Genomic DNA, 21,569 nt, shown 5'->3' on the forward strand with positions numbered 1-21,569 from the left:
GGGGGTGGATAAGGGAGGGATAAACTGGGAGATTGGGACTGATATATACACACTACTATATATAAAATAGATAACCAATAAGAACCTGCTGTATAGCACAGGGAACTCTACTCAGTTCTCTGTAATGGCCTATATGGGAAAAGAATCTAAAAAAAAAAAGAGTGGTTATATGTACATGTATAACTGATTCACCTGAAATTAACACAACATTGTAAATCAACTATACTCCAATAAAAATTTTTCTAAGATCAAAGTATTAAATAACATTTGGGGAAAAAAAAAAAAGAGTCATACAGAACTAGAACCAAACAATCCTCCCTTCCCTTCCATGTGACCAGGACAGCACAGCCTTTTAGCAATATGGGTTTTTTTCTGTTTACCTCCAAACCTGATCAATAGATGAGTCATACCTATTAAACAACTATCCACCAACATGCAGAGATCACTGACTTCTTTCAAACAACTCCAGTGCCCTTCTTGTCCCGAGGCAAATTTTTGCCAAAGAGAAAAAACCACCACACACATGAATCAGGATGCTGTCTCAGGCTGGGTCCTGTCTGTTCAACTTCAGTGTTACTTACCTTAACCAAAGCAGCAGAACAGTTTGAAAATTTCTGACACTCAAAATGAGATATAAAAATCGAAATGAAATGTTCTTAATCTCTGTGATAATTTTTTATTTTACAATTTAATTAAAAATCAGCCCGATGTGAAGGACAACTTCACATTAAGGAACTTTGATTAAACAGATTGTTAAAACTCAAATATATAGTCCAAAAGTATAGTATCAATTCAAATTTAGCAAACATTTATTTAGTGCCAGGTCTCAAAGAATTCATACTCTAATGGGAAATACAGAGAGAACTAAAATATAATATATGTAGTAAGTACTATATTAGTTATAACGAAGTCCTTTAGGAGCATAGAGAGATGAATTGTGGAAAACATATCACCAAAACGAATGCAATATGTGGCATTTTTCCATGATAAAACTTTACAGATGGGTCTTAGTAAAACAAACTACTCTGAAAAATGTGTTTGCCACCTCTATTCTTTTGGGCACAAAACAGACTTGGAGGGCTGTGAAGAAGGCTCCATACCATAGCCCTATAAACTGAGGGCAGAGTAAACCCTCCCAAGATGCAATGGAGTTTCAGGTTGGGGGATAGAAAAAGGAGGATAAGGAGGTAGCAGCTGTTTCCTGTTAAAACTCTGTGGTGTCAAAACAGGTAAAGGGAGCTTTGTAAAAGGCAGTGGAAAGGTACCAAGAAGAAAGGCTTTGATTTACTTTGGGAGGAAAACCCTTGCCAAAACATGAGCTTTACTGGAACAATTTTTCTAGAGAGAAAAAAAGAACTCACAGAATGCAAAGGACGAAGAACACACAGGAGATGGAAAAGAGAGAGACCTGCTTTCTTCTTTTCTCACATGAGGCCTAATAAGTATGTCTGGCAACCTCACCTTACATTTTTCATGGACTATTTGCAATTTGCTTTGATCTTCTACCCATGACTTCTGAAAACAGCTGAAAGGAAGCTCTGCTCTAACTGTTGATTTGTAATGTAACAGATCAGAAGATGATCCTGGGGTAAGACTGCACATCAAACCCTTGGTCACCTTTACCCAAAATCTCATCTTCCAATCAGAAACTCTCAACACAAATCCCGTATGGGCTCAACAAATATTTGATGAAAAATGAATGAATAGAAGCCTGAAATGATTGAATGTCCAGGTCTCTGCTCTGTCAAATAAGAAGTTTATGTTTTATGTTTTTAAGAAAAATCACAGATGTGAATTCCACCATCACCCAGTGATACCTGTTTTCTGGTTATCTTGAAGAAATACTCCCTTCAACTAATTTTTTATTTCATCCTGGAAAACAATGCTAGGTATTTCTTTTTTTTAAATGTTAATAGCCATGATGTATATATATGAATATTCAGGTTTTGCTACAAAGCTCAAATTTCTGTGCTATAGTTTTCAGCACAGATATACTCATAATAGTATCATGTCTTAAAGATTCATTTTTATGTTATAAATTAGCAGCTCTAAAAACACACAATTACAAATGTGAATTTCTCCAAGCTTATCCAGGAGACATTTCTGTCATCCAAAAACAGTTCATTTATTCTCTTAAGTTATCCCTGTGTATGTGTATGTGAAACAATTTAAGGCACACAATTGAGTCCTTGCTTTACCAAGGATATGAAATCTCTAAGTGTATACAATCGCTGTATTTAACAAAAGGGTGTGCCCCTTTGACCAGCATGACCACTGTCATAATATTCTACAGAATAATCCACTCTCATAAGGCTTTCTTTGCTCATTAATATATGACTGAAATAGGGAAGCCAGAAAGATTGTACATAATACACTAAAAATACACTCTGGAGATGGCATGATAACCCTAGATATGAGCCCACCTCTTTTCTGGTATTTAGCGCCTGTCTTACTACACTCATAAACACTAACTGGCACAAATGATTTAGAAGAAATAGAAGAACCATCTCAACTATAGCCTGCTCTCAATGAAATAAGCTGTACCAGAAAGCAAGGTGCTTGAGTTAGATTACCACAAACTACATTGCATATATATAAACCAGAATACTTACAAACTTAAATACAAAAAAACTGAAGCACTTTAATATTATTTACCTGTGAGCCTGCAGCTGCATTATTAATCAGATTATTGTTGGGATGAGCAATCCAGAAAGTTGAAACAGCCCTGAAAGGCAGTTTTTAAGGTGATTTAAACATTCATCAGGAAAAATCCCACCCATTAAAAACCTCCCCCAAAACATCTTCCCCAAAAGCCAACAGCCCTTGACCATCACAAGTGAGTTTTTCACTCCGCCAATTACTCACATACAGTCAGTGGCAGGCACAGGGATGTAATTTCCAAACACTTTTTCCCGCATGGTGGTACACATGGAGTTATTCCTATCAGTGGGAAGTAGGGTGCCTGGTTTGGTGAGGAGTCCCAGATTGTGGAACAAAGTGTTTCTCTGTTCAATACCATCTTCCAAAAAGAAACAATGACCTAGTGTGTCAAATCCGATGGTGTCTTTTATCTGCATAAATACAAGTGTATGATGTCATTGGTAACAAGATTGACTGTGGTTTAAGTGACAAGTGCTATTCATGAGGCATGCTCAGTACAAAAGCAAAAAGAAGTTTTCATCTTAGCTGATGGGGCAAAGTCAAATGTCAGGGTTCATTGATCTCTTAAAAGAACAGAGAAAAACAGCAGAACTCTCAGTAAAGCAGGATAGAGTAAGACATGTGGTATAACAGCTTACTTATATAAAATTGAGAAGTCATGAGAATGAAGGAGAGTTAACTGTTTCCATAATACGCATCAACATAATGTGAGGCTACTTACCAGCAAGCCATTTGTCCCATGCACAGTGATGCACCTTGAGAAGCTGTGATGAATAGATAGGCCGTCCACAAATGTTGCATGTCTGTACCCTCCTTTATAATCCACGTCTCCACACAGGTGAAAATGAACAGGATACCGCCCCAGGTGCTGCTGACCCATGTGTTTCAATTCCACATGAGAAAGATGGACTGAAGTAAAATTTTTCTTTATCTGTAAGACAAGATAACCAAAATCAAACTAATACGTAAGCAAAGTAGCTTAAGCAGAGTAGCTCAGAATAGCAAAGTAGCAAAAAATATTGTTTTAATAGAAAATATCTGAAGGAGACTAGACTAGACTGTTTTCCTGGATCGTAATTTAGCAAATGCTTCTTTACATAAGTGAATGCTTTGAAGAGCAATAAAAATAGCCTCTCATTAGGAATAAAGGAAATGTAACAAGGAAAACTACAGAAATGGTTTCTGTACATATGTTTGGGTTTGTTCAAATATTTTGGCCATTTCCAGTCTTGTCTTATTCTTTCATTTCTATAATCTCCACCAGAGTTTGATAAATAATTATTTCTAAATCCTCCCTCAATGTTTTAGTTAGCACATACTGTTGTTTACTTGAGTCCTTTTTAAAAACGCCTCTGTTGATCTACCACTGGAGCGATCTCAATATTTACAAACACTGGATTTTTTATCACACTACTAAAAACAAAGAAATGACACTGACCAACATTTTAGAAATCAGTGCAATAGAAACGTAGCCAACAATAATAGCCTACTCAATGCACAAAAACTGATTTTAAGACACATGTAGTCAAAATGCAGCCCAGGAGTCCACTACATTAGTACATAGAGCAATGCTTAGCACACAGTAAGTGTTTATTACTTTTACAGAGTAAAAATCTGCATACAAAAAATATCTTTACAGAAACATATTTTGAATGTGTACTACTTACCATTTCATAATATGTTTAAAAAAAAACAACTGATTCTTTCAGAGATTGCATGCATGATACTGAGATTGTTTCTTTGTTTGTATAACTGGTTCTTCCCAATGTAAATTGATTTAATCCTTCACAGGACAATTCTTAAATGGTTTAACTATAGGTCCAGATCAACTAAATAAAGATATAACCTTATCTTTTAATCATCTAAAATCTCATTGTTATTGGATAAAGAAATAAAATATGATTTCAATAGCCATAAAGATCTCATTCCAAAACTTGAAAGTTTTTTCAACATGCACTTGGCAGCCAGGGTTTCAAAGAGTTCATTAGATCCTTTTGCCTACCATGACATGTCCCCCAAAGGTATCATAATCAAAGAATTGGCACTGGTTTTCAGCGTAGCATGAGTCTTCCATTTCTCCTCGGATTACAATATTCTGGGTAAGAATTCCAACCTCAGCTCTCATGTCTACACCATCTATAATCTCACCCATGTGCAGGAACTGAGGCGTTTCTGGTTGATGAGAGCAAAGCAAAAATAACATTAGAACAATGAAAACATAAAACTTATGTCAAAAAGATAGTCCTCTTTATTCTGTAACTCCAAGACATTATTAAAATTTATTGTTTTCTTCCATTCTTCAATACCTCAGAACCACAGAATCCCAGGAAGTAAAGATTTTAAGGATTATATAGTCTAATCCCCCACTCAATGCCTTAACCCTCACTACCAACTATCAAACCCACACACAGAGAGCTTACTCCTCCCTGAATTAGTTCAGTCCTCTCTTGAAGAGCACCAATAATCCAGAATCTAACTAAGAATCCATGCTGTCTCTCTCTCTGCTTCCTGTCCATGCGCTCTTGTTCTACTCCCTTGAGGACACGTGAAGACCCAGACGCATGTTGGATCTGGGAAAATGAATGGTTTTGTACATGTTGATAACAGAGTGTCAAGTTGTTTTTGCTTCTACTTCAACACTAAAGTAATCTGCATTTGGACATTGACGGTACAGAAATGACCATCTTTCCTTTCCCACTTCTTATTGTAGTATTATTATGCACTTTAAAATTCCCACCTTTATTGGAAGCTTAGAAACACTTTAATAATGAGCTTTTATCTGATCTTTACTATATAAACTCAGGAAGGAAAAATACAAATAAATCAAGGAGTTGAGATTATGGAGACTCATTATCACGTAGACTTGTTAACAAGAGTGGGAATTTCCAAATGAAATTAATGCCAGATCGTATCATGGATTTTTAGCTTTTTGTTTTCTGCTTATGCCCTGTATTGTCAAGAAAGAAAAGTACAACACTGAATGAAACAAGAAAAAATTGCTAAGTGGGCCAATCCCATTTTTTTCTAAAGCAAAAAATTTTTCTTTAACCTTCAAAGCTGTAAATTACCCATTGAGTACTTATTAAATAGTTACTATAGGGCTTCCCTGGTGGCGCAGCAGTTGAGAGTCTGCCTGCCGATGCAGGGGACTCAGGTTTGTGTCCCGGTCTGGGAAGATCCCACGTGCCGCGGAGCGGCTGGGCCCATGAGCCATGGCCGCTGAGCCTGCGCGTCCGGAGCCTGTGCTCCGCAATGGGAGAGGCCACAACAGTGAGAGGCCCACATATTGTTTTGTTTTTATTTTGTTTTGTATCATAAATGTATAATTTTTATTACAGAAGCAAGGAAATATAATGAGTGAAATGCACAATGAATCCCATAATTGAGGCAATGAAGGAAGAAGCTTTGCCTATTACCAGGCTCAAAATAAGTACCTGGTAAATGTCAGTCATCCTTTATAAACACAGCTTACAGTAGGAATCTTACTGTACATTGCTCTTTCTCAAAAAATATATTATTCAAGATTATGATAGGAAATGTAGTTTTATGAAAATACCTTTTTTTTTTTTTTTTTTTTGCGATACGCGGGCCTCTCACTGTTGTGGCCTGTCCCGTTGCGGGACGCGCAGGCTCAGTGGCCATGGCTCACGGGCCTAGTCATGGCTCACGAGCCTAGTCGCTCTGCGGCATGTGGGATCTTCCCGGACCGGGGCACGAACCCGTGTCCCCTGCATCGGCAGATGGACTCTCAACCACTGCGCCACCAGGGAAGCCCTGAAAATACCTTTTTGGTTCCATTTTAAATATATTAGTGAGATCTACTTTTTGCCAAGAAAGTAGACACTCAAAAACCATGAGTTTCATTCTTTTAATTAAAAAAATAAAGATTTCTATTAAAAAATGAATCTGGTTTACTATTATTTAATAGTGGAAAATTAATAAGAAAGAAGTTGGAAAGGATCTTGAAAAAAAAAATCAATCCATCTAGTCTGCATCTTTTTTTTTTTTTTAACATAGAAACTGGCACAAAAACACTGATTTGCCTATAACACATCATTAACAGCAACATTATTGCTCAATGACTACTTTTATCTAACATCCTCTGGGACTCTAGTGTTCAAAGCACCCCACTACTAAGAACTTCAATATTGATGAAGATGATGATGATGATGATGACGACTGAAGGAAAAACAAAGAATTCCAGGAGTCATATCTCAAAAAAAGTGTTTCCCAAGAAGCCTTCTGAGCAGTCTGATACCTTTGACTTTGACCTGGAAGCGGTTGCACTTGGGACAGGGGAGAAGAGTGAACTCCTCTGCTTGGTACATGGAATAGTCCGTGCTTGCGACCACAATCTGATCTCCGGGTTTCCAGCTACTAACATCATCCAGCAGATGAAGTTTCACTCCATCCACGACCTCTACCCGGAAACCTGAAAGAGAAACACCTAAACCAAAAAGCAAGAAAGAAAGTGATTTTTTCTTTCTAAAATCAACCCCCTCACTGATTCACAAATCAAAAGTTAAAATAAACACAAGTTAGCAATGCTTCAATTGGATCCATGCACAGGATGAAACGGGACATTAGCACACATGTAAGCTTAATATTAAGAATAAAAGCTTGCCTTAGGCAATCTCTCATTTCTGTGCCTTTGCTCATCCTTTAGTCTTTATCTACAGTGTCCTTCCACTCTTAATTCATCAACCAAGATACTATTCATCTGATAAAGTTCAGGCAAACCTTTAAGTACTTCCCAAACATCCTTGCTGGAAGTAACCTTTATGTCCGGTATTCTCATTCTGATATTCTCTCTGGTATGATTCTTATCATTCCAATGGGAAGACAGCTCACCTCCTTGGAAGCTACATCAGTAAAGGCAGCAAAGTACATGCATCTGTGTATTCACTGCTCTGTCTCATAGTGCAGACTCATAAATGTCTACTGAAGGGATGAGTATTCCCACTATCATCTGCAGTGTGACCTAAAGGCCACATGATAGTGCCCCAGTCCAACTCAGCTCCTTTCCTGGGATAACGTCAGGCTTGCAATCCAGGGACTACTAATTACTGATCTCTCCTAATACCTCCTTTTGAAATTCAGAGTTGGTTCCCAACTAGGCAGATGAAAACTGAAAAGCTGATCCACCATCTCCATAACTTATACTCTTTAACATGCAACCAAGTGTAGAAGTGTTTCCTGCTTCTAAACTGTCCATGATATAATCTGTCATGGTTTAAAAACTGATTTAATGCAAATGAATATGGAATAGATGGAAGCTATGGAAAATATGGAAATGTGGGAAAACACCACATTTCAAAGATATCTGTTTACTAACTGTTCTTCACTATCATCCTTCTAATTAACTGGCAAACTACTCTGGGGCTACTTTAAGACACTGACTCTAAAAGTCGATGATAGGAGTAAAAAAAACTCATTTACTCAAGTTAGGGGAATAAAAAAAGAGGGAAATTTAGGCAAGGCACAAAGCGTAACACAAATATCCTTACAGTCTTGAGGATATCCTGATAAAACCTAACCTGAGCAAGTTTTGAATTCTGCTCCTTTAGACTCTGATCCACCATGTTTTCCTGTTTCTACAAACCACCAAAAAAAAAAAAAAAAAAAAAAAAAAGAGCCTAATAAATGTAAAGTGTTTTCCTTTTTTATATGTTTCTTGCATATAAATACTAAAGCCTATAATGGAATTTTGTCTAAATAATAATAATAACTAACAATAACGATAGCTAACAGTTGTGGAATTTCACACACATAATAACTTTTCATCAAAACAACTTTGAGATACAGGAACTATTACATGCATTAAAAATAAAGAAAGCAAAGGTCAAGGAGTCTGACTGACAGCTGAAAAATGATAGAGCCCACAAATGAATGCTAATTTAATTCCAGAGTCCAATTTCCTGAAGTCTATATCATTCTGCCTTCCCAAGAATCAAAACAGGCAAGTTAAAAGCAAAGGTAAACAAAAACCTCATGGTAGCAATGACAATCACTACCCCAAATTTCAGATTTTACCAAAAAGAATTATCTAAAAAAAGAGCAACTAAGAAACATTAATTTTTTCATATAAAATTTCAATAATGCTTTTAAAAAAAAGATTTCTAGGGCTTCCCTAGAAGCCCTAGAAATCATACTTGAGAGTGCTTGAGAGTCCGCCTGTTGATGCAGGGGACACGGGTTCGTGTCCCGGTCCGGGAAGATCCCACATGCCGCGGAGCGGCTGGTCCCGTGAGCCACGGCCGCTGAGCCTGCGTGTCCGGAGCCTGTGCTCCGCAACGAGAGTGGCCACAACAGAGAGAGGCCCCCAAACCCCGCAAAAAAAAAAAAAAAAAAAAAAAAAAAAAAAAAAGATTTCTAGATAAATAAGTTTTGGCTTAAAAGACCATCAGAATTTGTTTCTGTTTAAAAAAAAAAAAGCTAGGTTACAGGGAAAAAATCTGTATTGTTCGATTATTCCTCACTTTTTTCTGGCTGTAGAAGAAAATCCTACCTGAGATATCTCCTATTAGCACTACTGAATTGGAAGTATGAAAGGATGTAAGTTTTATCCTCCTTGCTTCCTATAGAGAATTTCTACCTCTTTCAGAAAATAGGAGCCACTGAGAACATAGAACACAAACAATATCCTACAGTAGATAGCTAGAATGTACCCTCTTCCAGAAGAGAGGAGTCATTGGCAATGTGGAAATGAAAGCAAAATTTCCCACAAAGGAAATTTTGACTCAAGGTTTGTCAGTGTTATCCTCTGCCTGGAGTCTTCCTGGAAGCAGTTCCACTAAACTCTTCATGCAGGTCCAAATTCCTGCTTAGAAATACTCCCCATCTACCTATGCCTTTTGCCAGAGGCAACCATGATGTGGTCAAAAGAGCAGTAGTCTTGGAGGCAGAAAGCTGAGGCTTGGTTCCAGCTTCCTTATCAATAATAGAAACCATCTCCTCACCTCAGACTCAGAAGGCTGCTTAGATGGAACATGTGAAAGTCCCTGTTACATACCAGGAACTTTGTTTTAAAGCAAAAGACTTTCTCTTTTTAATTACAAGGACACAAAATACACCCAGGTCATGTTTGCATTACTGTTAAAATAGCTAACCTTTATTTAGTGCTTACTATATACACTGTGCTAAAAAACTTCATATTCTTCACATTTGATACTCACAGCAGCTCTATGTGGTAGTTTCCATTATTATCCCCATTTTTCAGGTGAGGAAACTGAAGGTTAGGAAGTTAAAGTCACATGCCCATCATCATATAGTAAGTAAAAGAGCTGGGATATGAACCCAGGCATTCTGTCTCCAAAAATCCATTTCACTGAATACTTTGCTACAATGCTGCTCAAAACAGAGTTATAAGCTCAGTCTAAACTAAACCTTTCTGGCTAATTACAGATGTAATAAAGCACTTTTTAATGACTCATTTCACATTAATTTTGGTATAATATTGGGTTGGAAAAGAAAGCTGGTGGGCAAGCACAGACAGAAGTCTGCCTATCTACCTGGAGCCAAAAAAATCTAGCAGCAAAGTCAGTAAGTACAGAAATTCTGCAGCGAACATCCTTAAGAGAAAAAATCAGAGCGTCAGTGCTAGACATGATAGTTCTTCTGAAAGGCGGATTATAATTTTTAAAATATGCTGAAGAAAAAGTAAAGACCTAAGGTAACTTTACAATACATTATTTAAGGAGAGGAAAGCAGGTTAAAATAAAATGAACACTAGGGGAGGCAACATAGATTGAAGAGTGCTAATTAATTCTGAATGATAGGGTTAAACATTAATTTTAAACTGTACTTTTCTGTGTTTTCCAATTTGTCCATAAGATAAATGTAGTAGCTGGATTATCAAGGAAAAATTGCTAAGAAAATGAGTAATTTGTTTATACAGCATGTGTTCAAAGGTAATATTTGCCGACACGTCTATATAACAAGAAAATCTAAAGTACAAGATCATTTCACTGCCACAGAACATAACCAAAGACAGCTCACCCAATCACATCCAGATTGGTTCAATTGGTACCAAATCCAGGAAGCAAATCCATTAACTACACCATATGACTCAAGAATGAAGAACAAAAGTCCAATTGGGGGGGTGCCTAAACTAGATCATTTTCTAGTCCAGAAAAAACCCTTGTGTCTAAAAGATTATGTACAGTAGGGAAACTATAGGTTTCATCTTTAACCAGTTGAGAAATCTAAACAGACTGTCATTTGAATACACTTAAAAAAAAAAATCTGTCACAATACTTACCAGTGTCTTACAAGAGTAAAAACTGTACTCGCCTACCTTCAATCCATTCACTATAAGCTGTCACAGAGAACTTCTGACCATCCACAGTATAAAATTCTCTTTGGGCAAGAGCCTTTCCTCCACTACTATGATTCTCATAGTTTCTCACAGATTCATTGCAAGAAGTACTTCCACCATCAATGACACCAACCAAAGCCCAAGCTTGCCTAGAAGGAAAATCAGCAGGTGCATTTGATTATTTGTCATGGTACTGACCAAATTCCCCAACACAGATATTATGACAGGTGCTGTTAATTCATTTTTTCATTTTTGTCAATCCCTCCACCTCTTTTTCCACATGTGGTTGCAAGTCCAAACTTGACTGAAATAACTGACATCACAGAAGAAAATGCACCTGAATTTTAAATCCTTGTTTGTCCAGCTCTGTAACAGGTGAAACACTGATGACTATGACTTCAATTAAGCACTAACTTCCTTCCTCAATGCATACCCATTTCATTCCTATATCATTCTGGGCACAAACCCATTTCTTTTTAAATTATTACCTGCTCTCTTTTCCACTATCCTCTCTGCTATGTTCTCAAATCTAGCTGCATAATAGAATCACATGGAGCTTTAGGAATATATCCGTGCTTAGACCCAGCCCACACTGATGCAAACAACATCTCTACAGGTGGGGCCTGGCATTAGTCTGTTTTTAAAGTTCCCCAGATGCCACGATTGTGCAGCCACACTGGAGAACCACTGAGTTAGAGCAGTGGTTCTCAAACTTTGTAGGCATCAGAATCATCTGGAGGGCTTGTTAAATCAGATTGCTGGGCCCCACCTTCTGATTGTTTGAGGCGGGGCCATAGAATTTGCATTTATGACAAATTCCCAAGTGATGCTGATGCTGCTGGTCTGGGAACCACACTGAGAACCTCTGAGTCACAGGTCAGAGGTTAGAGCCGTAGGTATCAACCTTAACTGCACAAATTGCAGGGGGGGCGTGTCCTAGCCTTCAGAGATCCTGAGGTAAATCATGTAGGGTGGGCCCTGGGCGTGGGATTTTTTTTAAGATCTCATGTATGCAAACAAGGCTGAGCACCACTGGATTATTGGTTTCTTAATATTCTTAAATTAAAACTGTAGAATCACTATCCAATAGATAAAAAATTTTAAAATTTTACATGCTTTATATCTATTTGTTGAAAGCAGTATGTTTGAAAAATACCATTTTATTTCTCTGATACTGTGATAAACATCCCAGAGACTTTGCTCAAGCTTGTGGCAAAATCAATCAAAAAAAAAAAAAAAAGAAAGAACAAAGATAAAAAAATCAGAAAATTTGCCTTAAGACTCCTGGTTTAAAACATGAAAAGAAAAATGTCAACTTCCTACTGTAGGAAAAAAAAAAAGCCAAATGTAATCTATGTTAGACAGATGGCTGGATATTCACAGATGAAAGTTAATCAAAGCATGCCTACAACCTTATAAATTCTACACCCACCCCTGCGTGGATTAGCTACTCTTTGGCCGACTGTGCTTTATAGCTCTATTTATATTCCTTGATACAGCAGAAAGAATCAAACGAAGAATGTCTCAATTTATTATCTCCTGTGTGAGAGGGAAGAGGAAGAATATCAGAGGCTTCCTTTATTTACCAGAACTGCCTCAGCAACTATAAAACAATGTTCTATTCTATTGATATTATCTCCAAAACACTCCTACTTCCCTCCTCCACTTGAGGAAAATTTCAGCATGCCAGAACATTATCTTCAAAGGGGCATGTTTGTGTACCCTGGAGATAATGTCAATGCAATGGAATGTTGGCAAAGGATCACAACTCTAATTCCTCCATCAAATCAGCAGCAATATTTCTAAATTCTAAAGGGAATTTAGAAACAGTAGGGAGAGGAACCCAAAAAAAGTCAAACAAAATATTCATAGCTAATGAGCACACAAAACCTAGAACAATAATGACATAAAGTTGTAATCTCCGGTATTACTGGATAGTGAAACAAAGTAGGTGTCTGACTTTGAACAGACCACACTTCCATTCATAGGTCTATAAATTATAGAAATATGTGCACATGAGCATGAAGGGATGGATAAAAGAACACTCAGAGAAGCACATTTTATGAGAGGTCCGAACTGGACAACCACCCAGATGTCCAGCAGTAAATACACTGTGCTATAGTCATACAATAGAAAATAAACAACGATGAAAATAAGCCACCCTGCATGCACCAACATAAACGACACTCAATAACGAGGTTGAGCAAAGAAGCCAGACACAAAATATAACATATTGTCTGCCTCCATTTATATGAAGTTCAAAAACAGGCAAACCTGAACTTTAGTGTTCTCCACAAATCCAGGGGAGTGGTTTACCTTTGGTGAACAGAGGTCAGTGAACAGGATGGGATAGGATGGGGGCTTCCAGGACACTGACAACGTTCTCTTTCTTGAACTGGGTGGTCGCTACCCCGATATCACATGGTGATAAGTCATTAAACTCTATATTCTTGTTTTTAGCACTTTTCTGTATATGTATAATATTTAATTAAACCACCACCACCCCCCAAAAAAACCACCTCTAATCCCTCCTTCTCTACAGCTACACAGTATACTCCAAAACTTCCCTCGGGCTTCTCACCTTTGGGAAGCCTCCCAGGCTCCTTCTATGTGCACTCCCATCATACCCTGTAGCTGCACTAAGTGTCTCATTTTATGATCCCCTTCTACTTAGGTCTCTTTATCCACCAGATTAAAAGAGGACTCTGAGACAGTGTCGTTTCATCTAAGCATCTATGGGTACCCGGCGCTTAGAATCCCCTAAATATTCCCTGGGTGAGTAAAAAGCATTTTAAGAACATTACAGATGCTTTTTCTTCACTAATTTTTGTCTTCTTAACTTTCTCTACAATTTCTATAGATAATATTCCATTCCAACACTGACCAAAGAAAAAATAATAACTAGATCAACCAACCATCAAAGGAAAAAAATAATAACTAGATTATTTCAACATGGGAGTTTTGAAGTCCTCTTACTTTTCACTGCAGATATTCCCTGACTTTATTGTGAACAGTAAGCAGAATTAAAACTTGTTTTTTTTTTTTTTAAATTAAATGTTGAGCCAGCTGCTTCCCCAGAACCCAGAACTGCATTAGGAAATCATGATTAACTAGACTATGGCACAAGAACACAAGAATAAACTGTAGGGATGAATCCTACTATCTGGATGAACCTCGTAGCGCTCCAACTTGTGCTTCCTCACGTGTGCCAGGGCCCCAGAGGCCTGTGCCAATCAAACAAGCAGACTCAAAGGATTCAGAAAAAAAGAAAAGAAAGAAAAAGAAAATTGTGCCTGTTCCACCCCTCCTCAATCTTTTCAGACAACTTTTCCACCTTAGCACGGAATTGGGCCCTAACCTTTCAACTCATAAGGTACCTCAATTAGTCTGAGTTTCATATGATCTTCAGAAGATAATAAAAGAAGGAAGTCAATCTCCTTAAACTGCCTGATTGCTTTCAGTACGTTTCTGTTCTTAATTTTTCACAAGCCCAATGCTAAGGTTCACAAAGTGCTTCATAAACCAAAGCCAAGAAAAGAACTTTGTAAGCAGTCTTCTGTCCTCCAGTTCAAAGCAAGAGGCAACGAGACTTCCAAATGGTAGTGGCCATTCTGGCCCCTGAAGTCAGACTGTGAAGTATTCTGTTTCTTTCTCCATCCCGCTCTCCTCTCACACAGACACAGACGCTAATACACAGCAAGAAGGAAAGTAAAGAGATATGTATGCCCACCTGTAGCCCAGTCCTTGGATCAGCTTACTTCCCAGCCGGTCCTGGATCATTTGTATGGTTCCTTGTAAGAGGCTTTTGACTGCTGAATCTCCAACAGCTATGGCAACAATCCGTCCTGGATCCTGGTCTCTCAGGAATTTCTGAAGTCGCCTACTTTCATTGTGGTATTCGTGGGTATCAAACCTCTCGATTTCCAAAATTTTGGCTGTGTCTTGGTCAATGACCCTCACATTGAGGCCCCTGGAAAAGTCCTTTTCAAAGGCATGGGAGCCAAAGGTCAAGCCTGAGGAATTCAGAGTTCTCACCAACAGCGTCCACGATGCCTTCTGTGCCCCATGTAATTCCAGTGTCCCGCCGGCTTCCACACCAATAAATTTTTTGCCAAATGTTGGCATACTTTCACCTTCATCTGACTTGCCATACAAGGCAATTGTCGCTTTGGATTTATAGCGGCAATTTTCTGCTCCAATATGAAGCGCCCCACCATCCTTGATCAGGATGTAACGAGTCCTCAAAGTAATATTTCTGGATCCATCTTTATCGTCCCCAAATACAAGCAGTCCTGCAGGGAATAACACTAAGTAAGCCAACTTCTGAAACATCTTTCTGAGGTACAGAAAAATAAATATCATCTTAAGAGGGGAAAAAAGCACTTCCGGAGTAAAGTTGGGACAAAGAATTTATTAGAAGTCTGCTTAGAAAATTGAACCTGTTTTCAAAACATATTAAAGGAAGAAATGGAAAGTTCATATCTCAACACCCTAAAGATGCCCATGTGTATGAATTTCAATCCATTCGCTTTAAAGGTATATCATTTTTAGAAAAATATGTAAGACTCTACAAATGTGAATCTCATTTTCACATATGTTAACCCACATTAACTCTCTCATCACTGTTCATAGTTGTAACAAAGATTTAGCTATGAGAGATGACCTTCTGGAACTATTTCCTTTTCTATAAATCAAGGGTCTTGACTTGAATGATTTCTAAGGCCCTTCCAGCTCTTGAATTCTACTGTTCTACCTTAGGAACTTTTCCTGTCTCCATGGTTAGAGTGACACCACATCCTAAAAGCTAAGAATAGTTTTCTACATAAAGAACATCAAACGTTGCCCTGTAGTAAAGAGCAACCTTGCTGTTCCCATAGACAGGGACTGCTACTTACCTCCATCCTTAATGACTATAGAGTTCACCGTGGCATCTGAGGTCAGGCGGAACATATCTCCCTCCTTGATAACAACTTGTCTTGCAGAATCTTGTCCTGGATCCCAGTTCCTGAGACGGGGGTTTTGATCTGGGCAATTCTCTATAAAACAATGCAACGTCGATATCCCATCAACCAACAATATGCAAAAATACCTTTAGCCAAATACAAGTACTACCATCATTTATTGCAACCTGCAAGTAATGGGCTGACATATTTCAATTTCCTTCCATAAGGATGGAAGTCCCATCCATCCCACCAAGCAGAGATGTGTCAAATCCTTTACTTCCTCATCGCATAAAAAAGGTTTCACCACAGGGCTTCCCTGATGGCGCAGTGGTCGAGAGTCCGCCTGCCGATGCAGGGGACGCGGGTTCGTGCCCTGGTCCGGGAAGATCCCACATGCCACGGAGCAGCTGGGCCCGTGAGCCATGGCCGCTGGGCCTGCGCGTCCGGAGCCTGTGCTGCGCGGCGGGAGAGGCTGCAACAGTGAGGGGCCCGCATACCGGGGGAAAAAAAAACAAAACAAAAACAAAAACAGTTTAATGAAATGGTAATGATTTCATTCATATATCAAGCCATGTCTAATTCCTATCAAGGAACGTAAGACAATTTGCATTCACTCTGAACGCACAATAAATAAATAGTCCAATTGACAATAGATTAAATGCATTCTCTACCACCAGAGTCCTGATACAGACATTATTGCAATATCATTAGAGATTATTGTAAGGGAACATGAATTGAAGTATAATGTTGAAATGGCAGAAAATGTAAAAAAAAAAAAAAAAAAAAAAAAAGGTTTCACCACAAAACCAAGTCGCTATCCACTAGTTTGGGTCAGAGTCCACAAGGTGAAAACAGAGTTCGCCTGAACTATCTACTCTGGAAATAAATCAACAGTAAGAGGCAAAACTCTGAATTCTTCTTGGACCCATTCTAGAAAGCTGTTTTAGAAAAGAAACTACGTTCACAACACACTGATAAATAAAAAATAGAAATTGCTAACCAATATGTATATTAGGTCTTCCCAGGTTCCTTCCTATGCACAGTGAATCATAAAGTAGGTGGTAATAGCACTTCTTTCATTCCAAAGGCAGCCGCTGATAAACATCACTATCTTCAGACATATACACTTTCCCAACAAAGCTGCAAGAGGCAAATGGCCAAAGACATGACTTCTCATTTTCAGAGAGGAGGAAACGGCAGATTAGAGAAGCCAAACCCTAGATTACTCAGCAAGTTGAGTGATATGGAAGTTCCCCTTTAAGAAATGAGGTTTACTTTCCTTGTAGCATTTCTTTACTAGAATTAGAATTTTCCTCTTGAGGGACTTCCCTGGTAGTATAGTGGGTAACACTTCGTGCTCCCAATGCAGGGGGACCGGGTTCGATCCCTAGTAAGGAAACTAGATCCCACACGCATGCCACAACTTAAGAAGTCCGCAACGCAACTAAGACCTGGCACAGCCGAAATAAATAAATATTTTTTTTGAAAAAACAGATGTGTATAGTGTACATAATATGTTAGTAACGTGTAAGATATGTTTAAAAAAAATAGGACTTCCCTGGTGGCACAGTGGTTAAGAATCCACCTGCCAATGTAGGGGACACAGGTTTGAGCCCTGGTCCAGGAAGATCCCACATGCCGCGGAGCAACTAAACCCGTGTGCCACAACTACTGAGCCTGCGCTCTAGAGCCCGTGAGCCACAACTACTGAGCCCATGTACCACAACTACTGAAACTCGTGTGCTGCAACTACTGAAGCCCACGTGCCTAGAGACCGTGCTCCACAACAAGAAACCACTGCAACGAGAAGCCTGCGCACCCCAACGAAGAGTAGCCCCCACTTGCCGCAGCTAGAGAAAGCCCACATGCAGCAACAAAGACCCAACGCAGCCAAAAATAAATAAATTAATTAATTTAAAAAAATAAAATAAAAAATAAATGGAGTGTTTAAAAAAAAGAATTTGCCTCTTGAATAGATGATGAAAACATAAAAGTATTTTGCATTGCCACAGCTATTTAATGCATGAGACATTTAGTTTCTGATATAATTTGGAAGAAAAGAGAGGAAAAAAAATCACACCAATTTTGACCAACTAATGACCAGGTAGTTATTGAGGATCTATTTGTCCACTCTGGACTAGACAGTGTAAAATTTATAAAGTATATAATTTATAAAATTTAGAATGAGCTCACAGCCCTCAGAGCATATAACCTAGCTTGGGAGAAAAAGCCGCCATGTATGAAGCAATACTGAACAATGTGGTAGTTACTTTAGATGCAAAAGAGCTCAGAGAAAGGAGAGGTGGGGCTAGAGTAACTGAGGCAGCTTCAATGGAGCAGATGACACTAGACATAGATCCCCAAAGGGTGGATAGTATTTAAATAAGAGGAGCATGAAGGAGAGATAAGAATACTAGCAATGCAAATATCCCTTACTATCCAAGTCCATTTGGTTGCTCATTTAGAATAGCAAGATACAGCCTACATTTAAACTAAGCAAAGATAAGAAGGGACAGGATATGCTCGCAATCATATGAAGGTGGAAGGTATATGTTGGGGGATAATATGAGAAAAAGTAGAGACACTGGGTACATCACAAAGATATAATTTTTTATAGGAAGAAAATTGTGATTCCTCATTTTGAACTTGCACACCACTAATGCAAGCATCTATTTCTAAGCATTCATGTTGGCTCACGCTTTCTCTTTGAGGTGATAATAACCACTACAATTAAAATTAGTCCCACTAGTTAAGACCTTGGCAATTATTTCATGGAATTAGTTTTTCTCCTAGCAGTTTCATAATCATTGATATTTAATTCTGATAAATCAATGATCATCACTATTATACTAAGAATAATCCTTAAACTTTTATTCCCATCGAAGAAACAAAAAATGTCTTGAATTCGTTCTGACTTAATACTGAGGATTTCTTGAGCTTTTCTTCTACCTCCCTCTCTACCCATAAAACATTTAGCTGAAATGCTCCATGATATCATAAGCAAATGTAGGCCCCAGGTAACAAGCACTGTACCCAGCTACAGAAGGAAATCCAGAAGGAATCTAAGTCTCAAAAGATCTAGAGCCTACTATAATAGTTATATAATTCCTCTTAATTGTTTACAATTATTCCCCAGGAAAGCATGCTTCATTAGAAATTTTTTATCACCAAAAATTCCAGTCTGTTTTTTTCCAGTAAAGTACACTTAATGAGAAAATATATAGTCTGCAGAAAGCAACAAAAAAATAGCTTAGCTAGCCCCACCTTCTCAGCTACCCATTTGTTGAGCAGTAGATGCATTATCAAAGTTACATAACAGCAATAACCACAGTGAGGCTGATCCTGAAATATTTCAGCATACCAGATCTTTCCACTGATATTCTGCCCTTATACTGCCAAAATGTGAAACTAAACGATGTTGATTCAAGGAACCACATCAGCAATTCAATGTCTTAGCTAGAATATGAAAACATCAATTAAAGCCACAGATTTCAGCTCTGATTTTCCAAAATCTAGCATCCCTTTACTGAAGATTACTTGGAAAGAATGAATCAACAGCAGTGAATTTGGTTATTTCTCTGGAGAAAAGGGGAAAGAAAGTCAGTGCTATGTACAATGGAAAGCACTGTTGCAAGTTCTTTATGTGGTCTACTGGCTTGGCCAACAAAGATGTTGAATGAACATCTCTCTTACTTTAGGTCTATTTTCTTAGAAGTATTGACATTACCTCCTCCCAAAACCTTAAAGTCTATAAGACCCCTAAGTCACCCATGAAAACTAAATAAACTAATATTTCTAAGTCTTATAACTGGTTAAATGCTTCTCAAACATTATACCCATTTAAGGAGGCACTAATTCAACCAAAATCTGTTGCAGACTATAAAAAAAATGCAGACCAGTATGGTACCAATCCAGTGGCCTGGTCTGCTTTTTCCACAGTGCTGAGCCCTTTGATTTTCGGAGAGACGGATAGAGTATATTATGAGGCCATTCTTCATTGGTACTATATTGAGGCTGACTGACAAACTTTTCAAAATCATTCAAAGTACTGCTATATTACCAACTTGAAAAGCAAAGGCCATTTAAGAAATTAAAATCTCCCTAAATGATAAACATCATTAACTATGAAGACAAGTGTATCAGAACTTATACCTACTAATGGATGTTCTTCTTTAAGGATATGCCTTGTTCCTCAAAAATATTGGAAGCTTCTCTTTTGGAACTGTCTCCCCAACTGGTTTCAAATGGCAGAACACAAATCTTATCACTTCCACTTTTTTTTCAATTAAATATACTTTATCACTGCATTTAGTAATTTTTATTACTAAAAACTTGTGTCAGTCTGAAAATCATACCTACCACAAAAGATGAAATTGTGCTACCACAGGATTTCAAAAAAGACTCTTAAAATTACTATTTTGAAAAGAAATGCTGCAAGAAAGTCTTGAGCCCTGGGACAAAGTGAGAAAATGGAAAGGAAGAGCAATCCTTTAATTTTGTCATTTCCAGTGGATTCCTTTAACAATTGCTCTCATTCATAAGAAGATACACCTCATATTATCTAATTATATATTAGTAAGCTAGAGCCAAGTTAAAATAACAAAAGACTTTTCAGAATTTATTCTACTATTTCCTTCCCTTCTTTCCCTCCTAGAATGGGTTCTGTATGCACACATGCACACATACGCACTTACCATCTGGAGCATATTTTGAGGATATTCCTAAAATGACTGCAAGTGCAACAAAAAATGAAAAACTAGTAATAGCAAAGCAAATGAAAGTATTTTTGTGCCTCTTCTGCTTTCGGCTTTCTCTCTGGGCTTGTTGTTCCTCAGATGAGAAAGCAAAGGTGGCCCGGGCTTCCGGTCTGGTAGAGGTAAATTTGGCTGAAGCTTGGCTCTTTGGAGGAGGAGGGGGACGCAGTGGGACAACCTTCCCTGGAACATAGCCAGATGAGCGATGGCTGTTTCCATTCTGAGGTTGCAGGAAAGCAGGGGAGTGGCCCCTGGAATTAGTGGCATGCATGATATACTGTCACTGTGAAAAGAAAAGAAAATTAAGGCTCAGAAATGTGAGAATTGTAATGGCTTTTTTTTTAGTATTGTGGTAAAATATACATAACACGAAGCTTACCATTTTAACCATTTTTAAACGTAAAATCAGTGGCATTAAGCACATTCACAATGTTGTACAACCATTACAACCATCCATTTCCACAACATTTGCATCATCCCAAACAGAAACTATATAGCCATTAAGCAATAACATTCCCCCCTTCGCCCCAGTCCCTGGTAACCACTGTAATGACTTTTTGAAAATATCAAGTCAGCTTACACCCTGGTATAATAAACTATGTCAACAATCACCTCCACTAATCGTCTTCTAATGCCATGGCTCTTCCACCCTGCACATTATAATCACCCACTAACGTTAATGCCCAGTGCCACACTCCCAAAATTAAGTCAGGAGCCCAGCATCTGTATCTTTTAAATGCCCCCCAAGTGATAGTAATAAGCATCTAGTTTGAGAGCCACTGTTCTGTGGCAACTGTTCTCAATTGTGCATAAGAATCACCAGGGAATCTTGTTAAAAATGTAGATTCCCAGGCTTTCTACCCCAGTGATTCTGGCTCAATTGGTGGAAAGAGT

General features: G+C 38.2%; 1 protein-coding gene across 2 annotated transcripts in view; it reads right to left on the bottom strand.

The window, feature by feature from the left end:
- Nucleotides 1-21,569, bottom strand: part of CEMIP2 (cell migration inducing hyaluronidase 2) — a 78,739-nt gene that overhangs the window by 41,093 nt on the left and 16,077 nt on the right. The window contains exons 2-10 of one of the 2 annotated variants that reach the window (XM_007454492.1): nt 20,616-20,958; nt 15,874-16,014; nt 14,709-15,270; nt 10,958-11,127; nt 6,920-7,108; nt 4,664-4,833; nt 3,383-3,592; nt 2,866-3,071; nt 2,656-2,725 (exon numbers count right to left, since the gene is read on the bottom strand). In XM_007454492.1, coding sequence (XP_007454554.1) covers nt 2,656-2,725; nt 2,866-3,071; nt 3,383-3,592; nt 4,664-4,833; nt 6,920-7,108; nt 10,958-11,127; nt 14,709-15,270; nt 15,874-16,014; nt 20,616-20,946 — 2,049 coding nt within the window. In that variant the 5' untranslated portion in view covers nt 20,947-20,958. The remainder of the gene's footprint in view (nt 1-2,655; nt 2,726-2,865; nt 3,072-3,382; nt 3,593-4,663; nt 4,834-6,919; nt 7,109-10,957; nt 11,128-14,708; nt 15,271-15,873; nt 16,015-20,615; nt 20,959-21,569) is intronic. The other variant, XM_007454493.1, reaches the window with a different exon arrangement.

This window comes from Lipotes vexillifer, unplaced genomic scaffold, assembly GCF_000442215.2.
Source record: "Lipotes vexillifer unplaced genomic scaffold, Lipotes_vexillifer_v1.1 scaffold108, whole genome shotgun sequence".
In the NCBI taxonomy this organism is placed as follows: domain Eukaryota; kingdom Metazoa; phylum Chordata; class Mammalia; order Artiodactyla; family Lipotidae; genus Lipotes; species Lipotes vexillifer.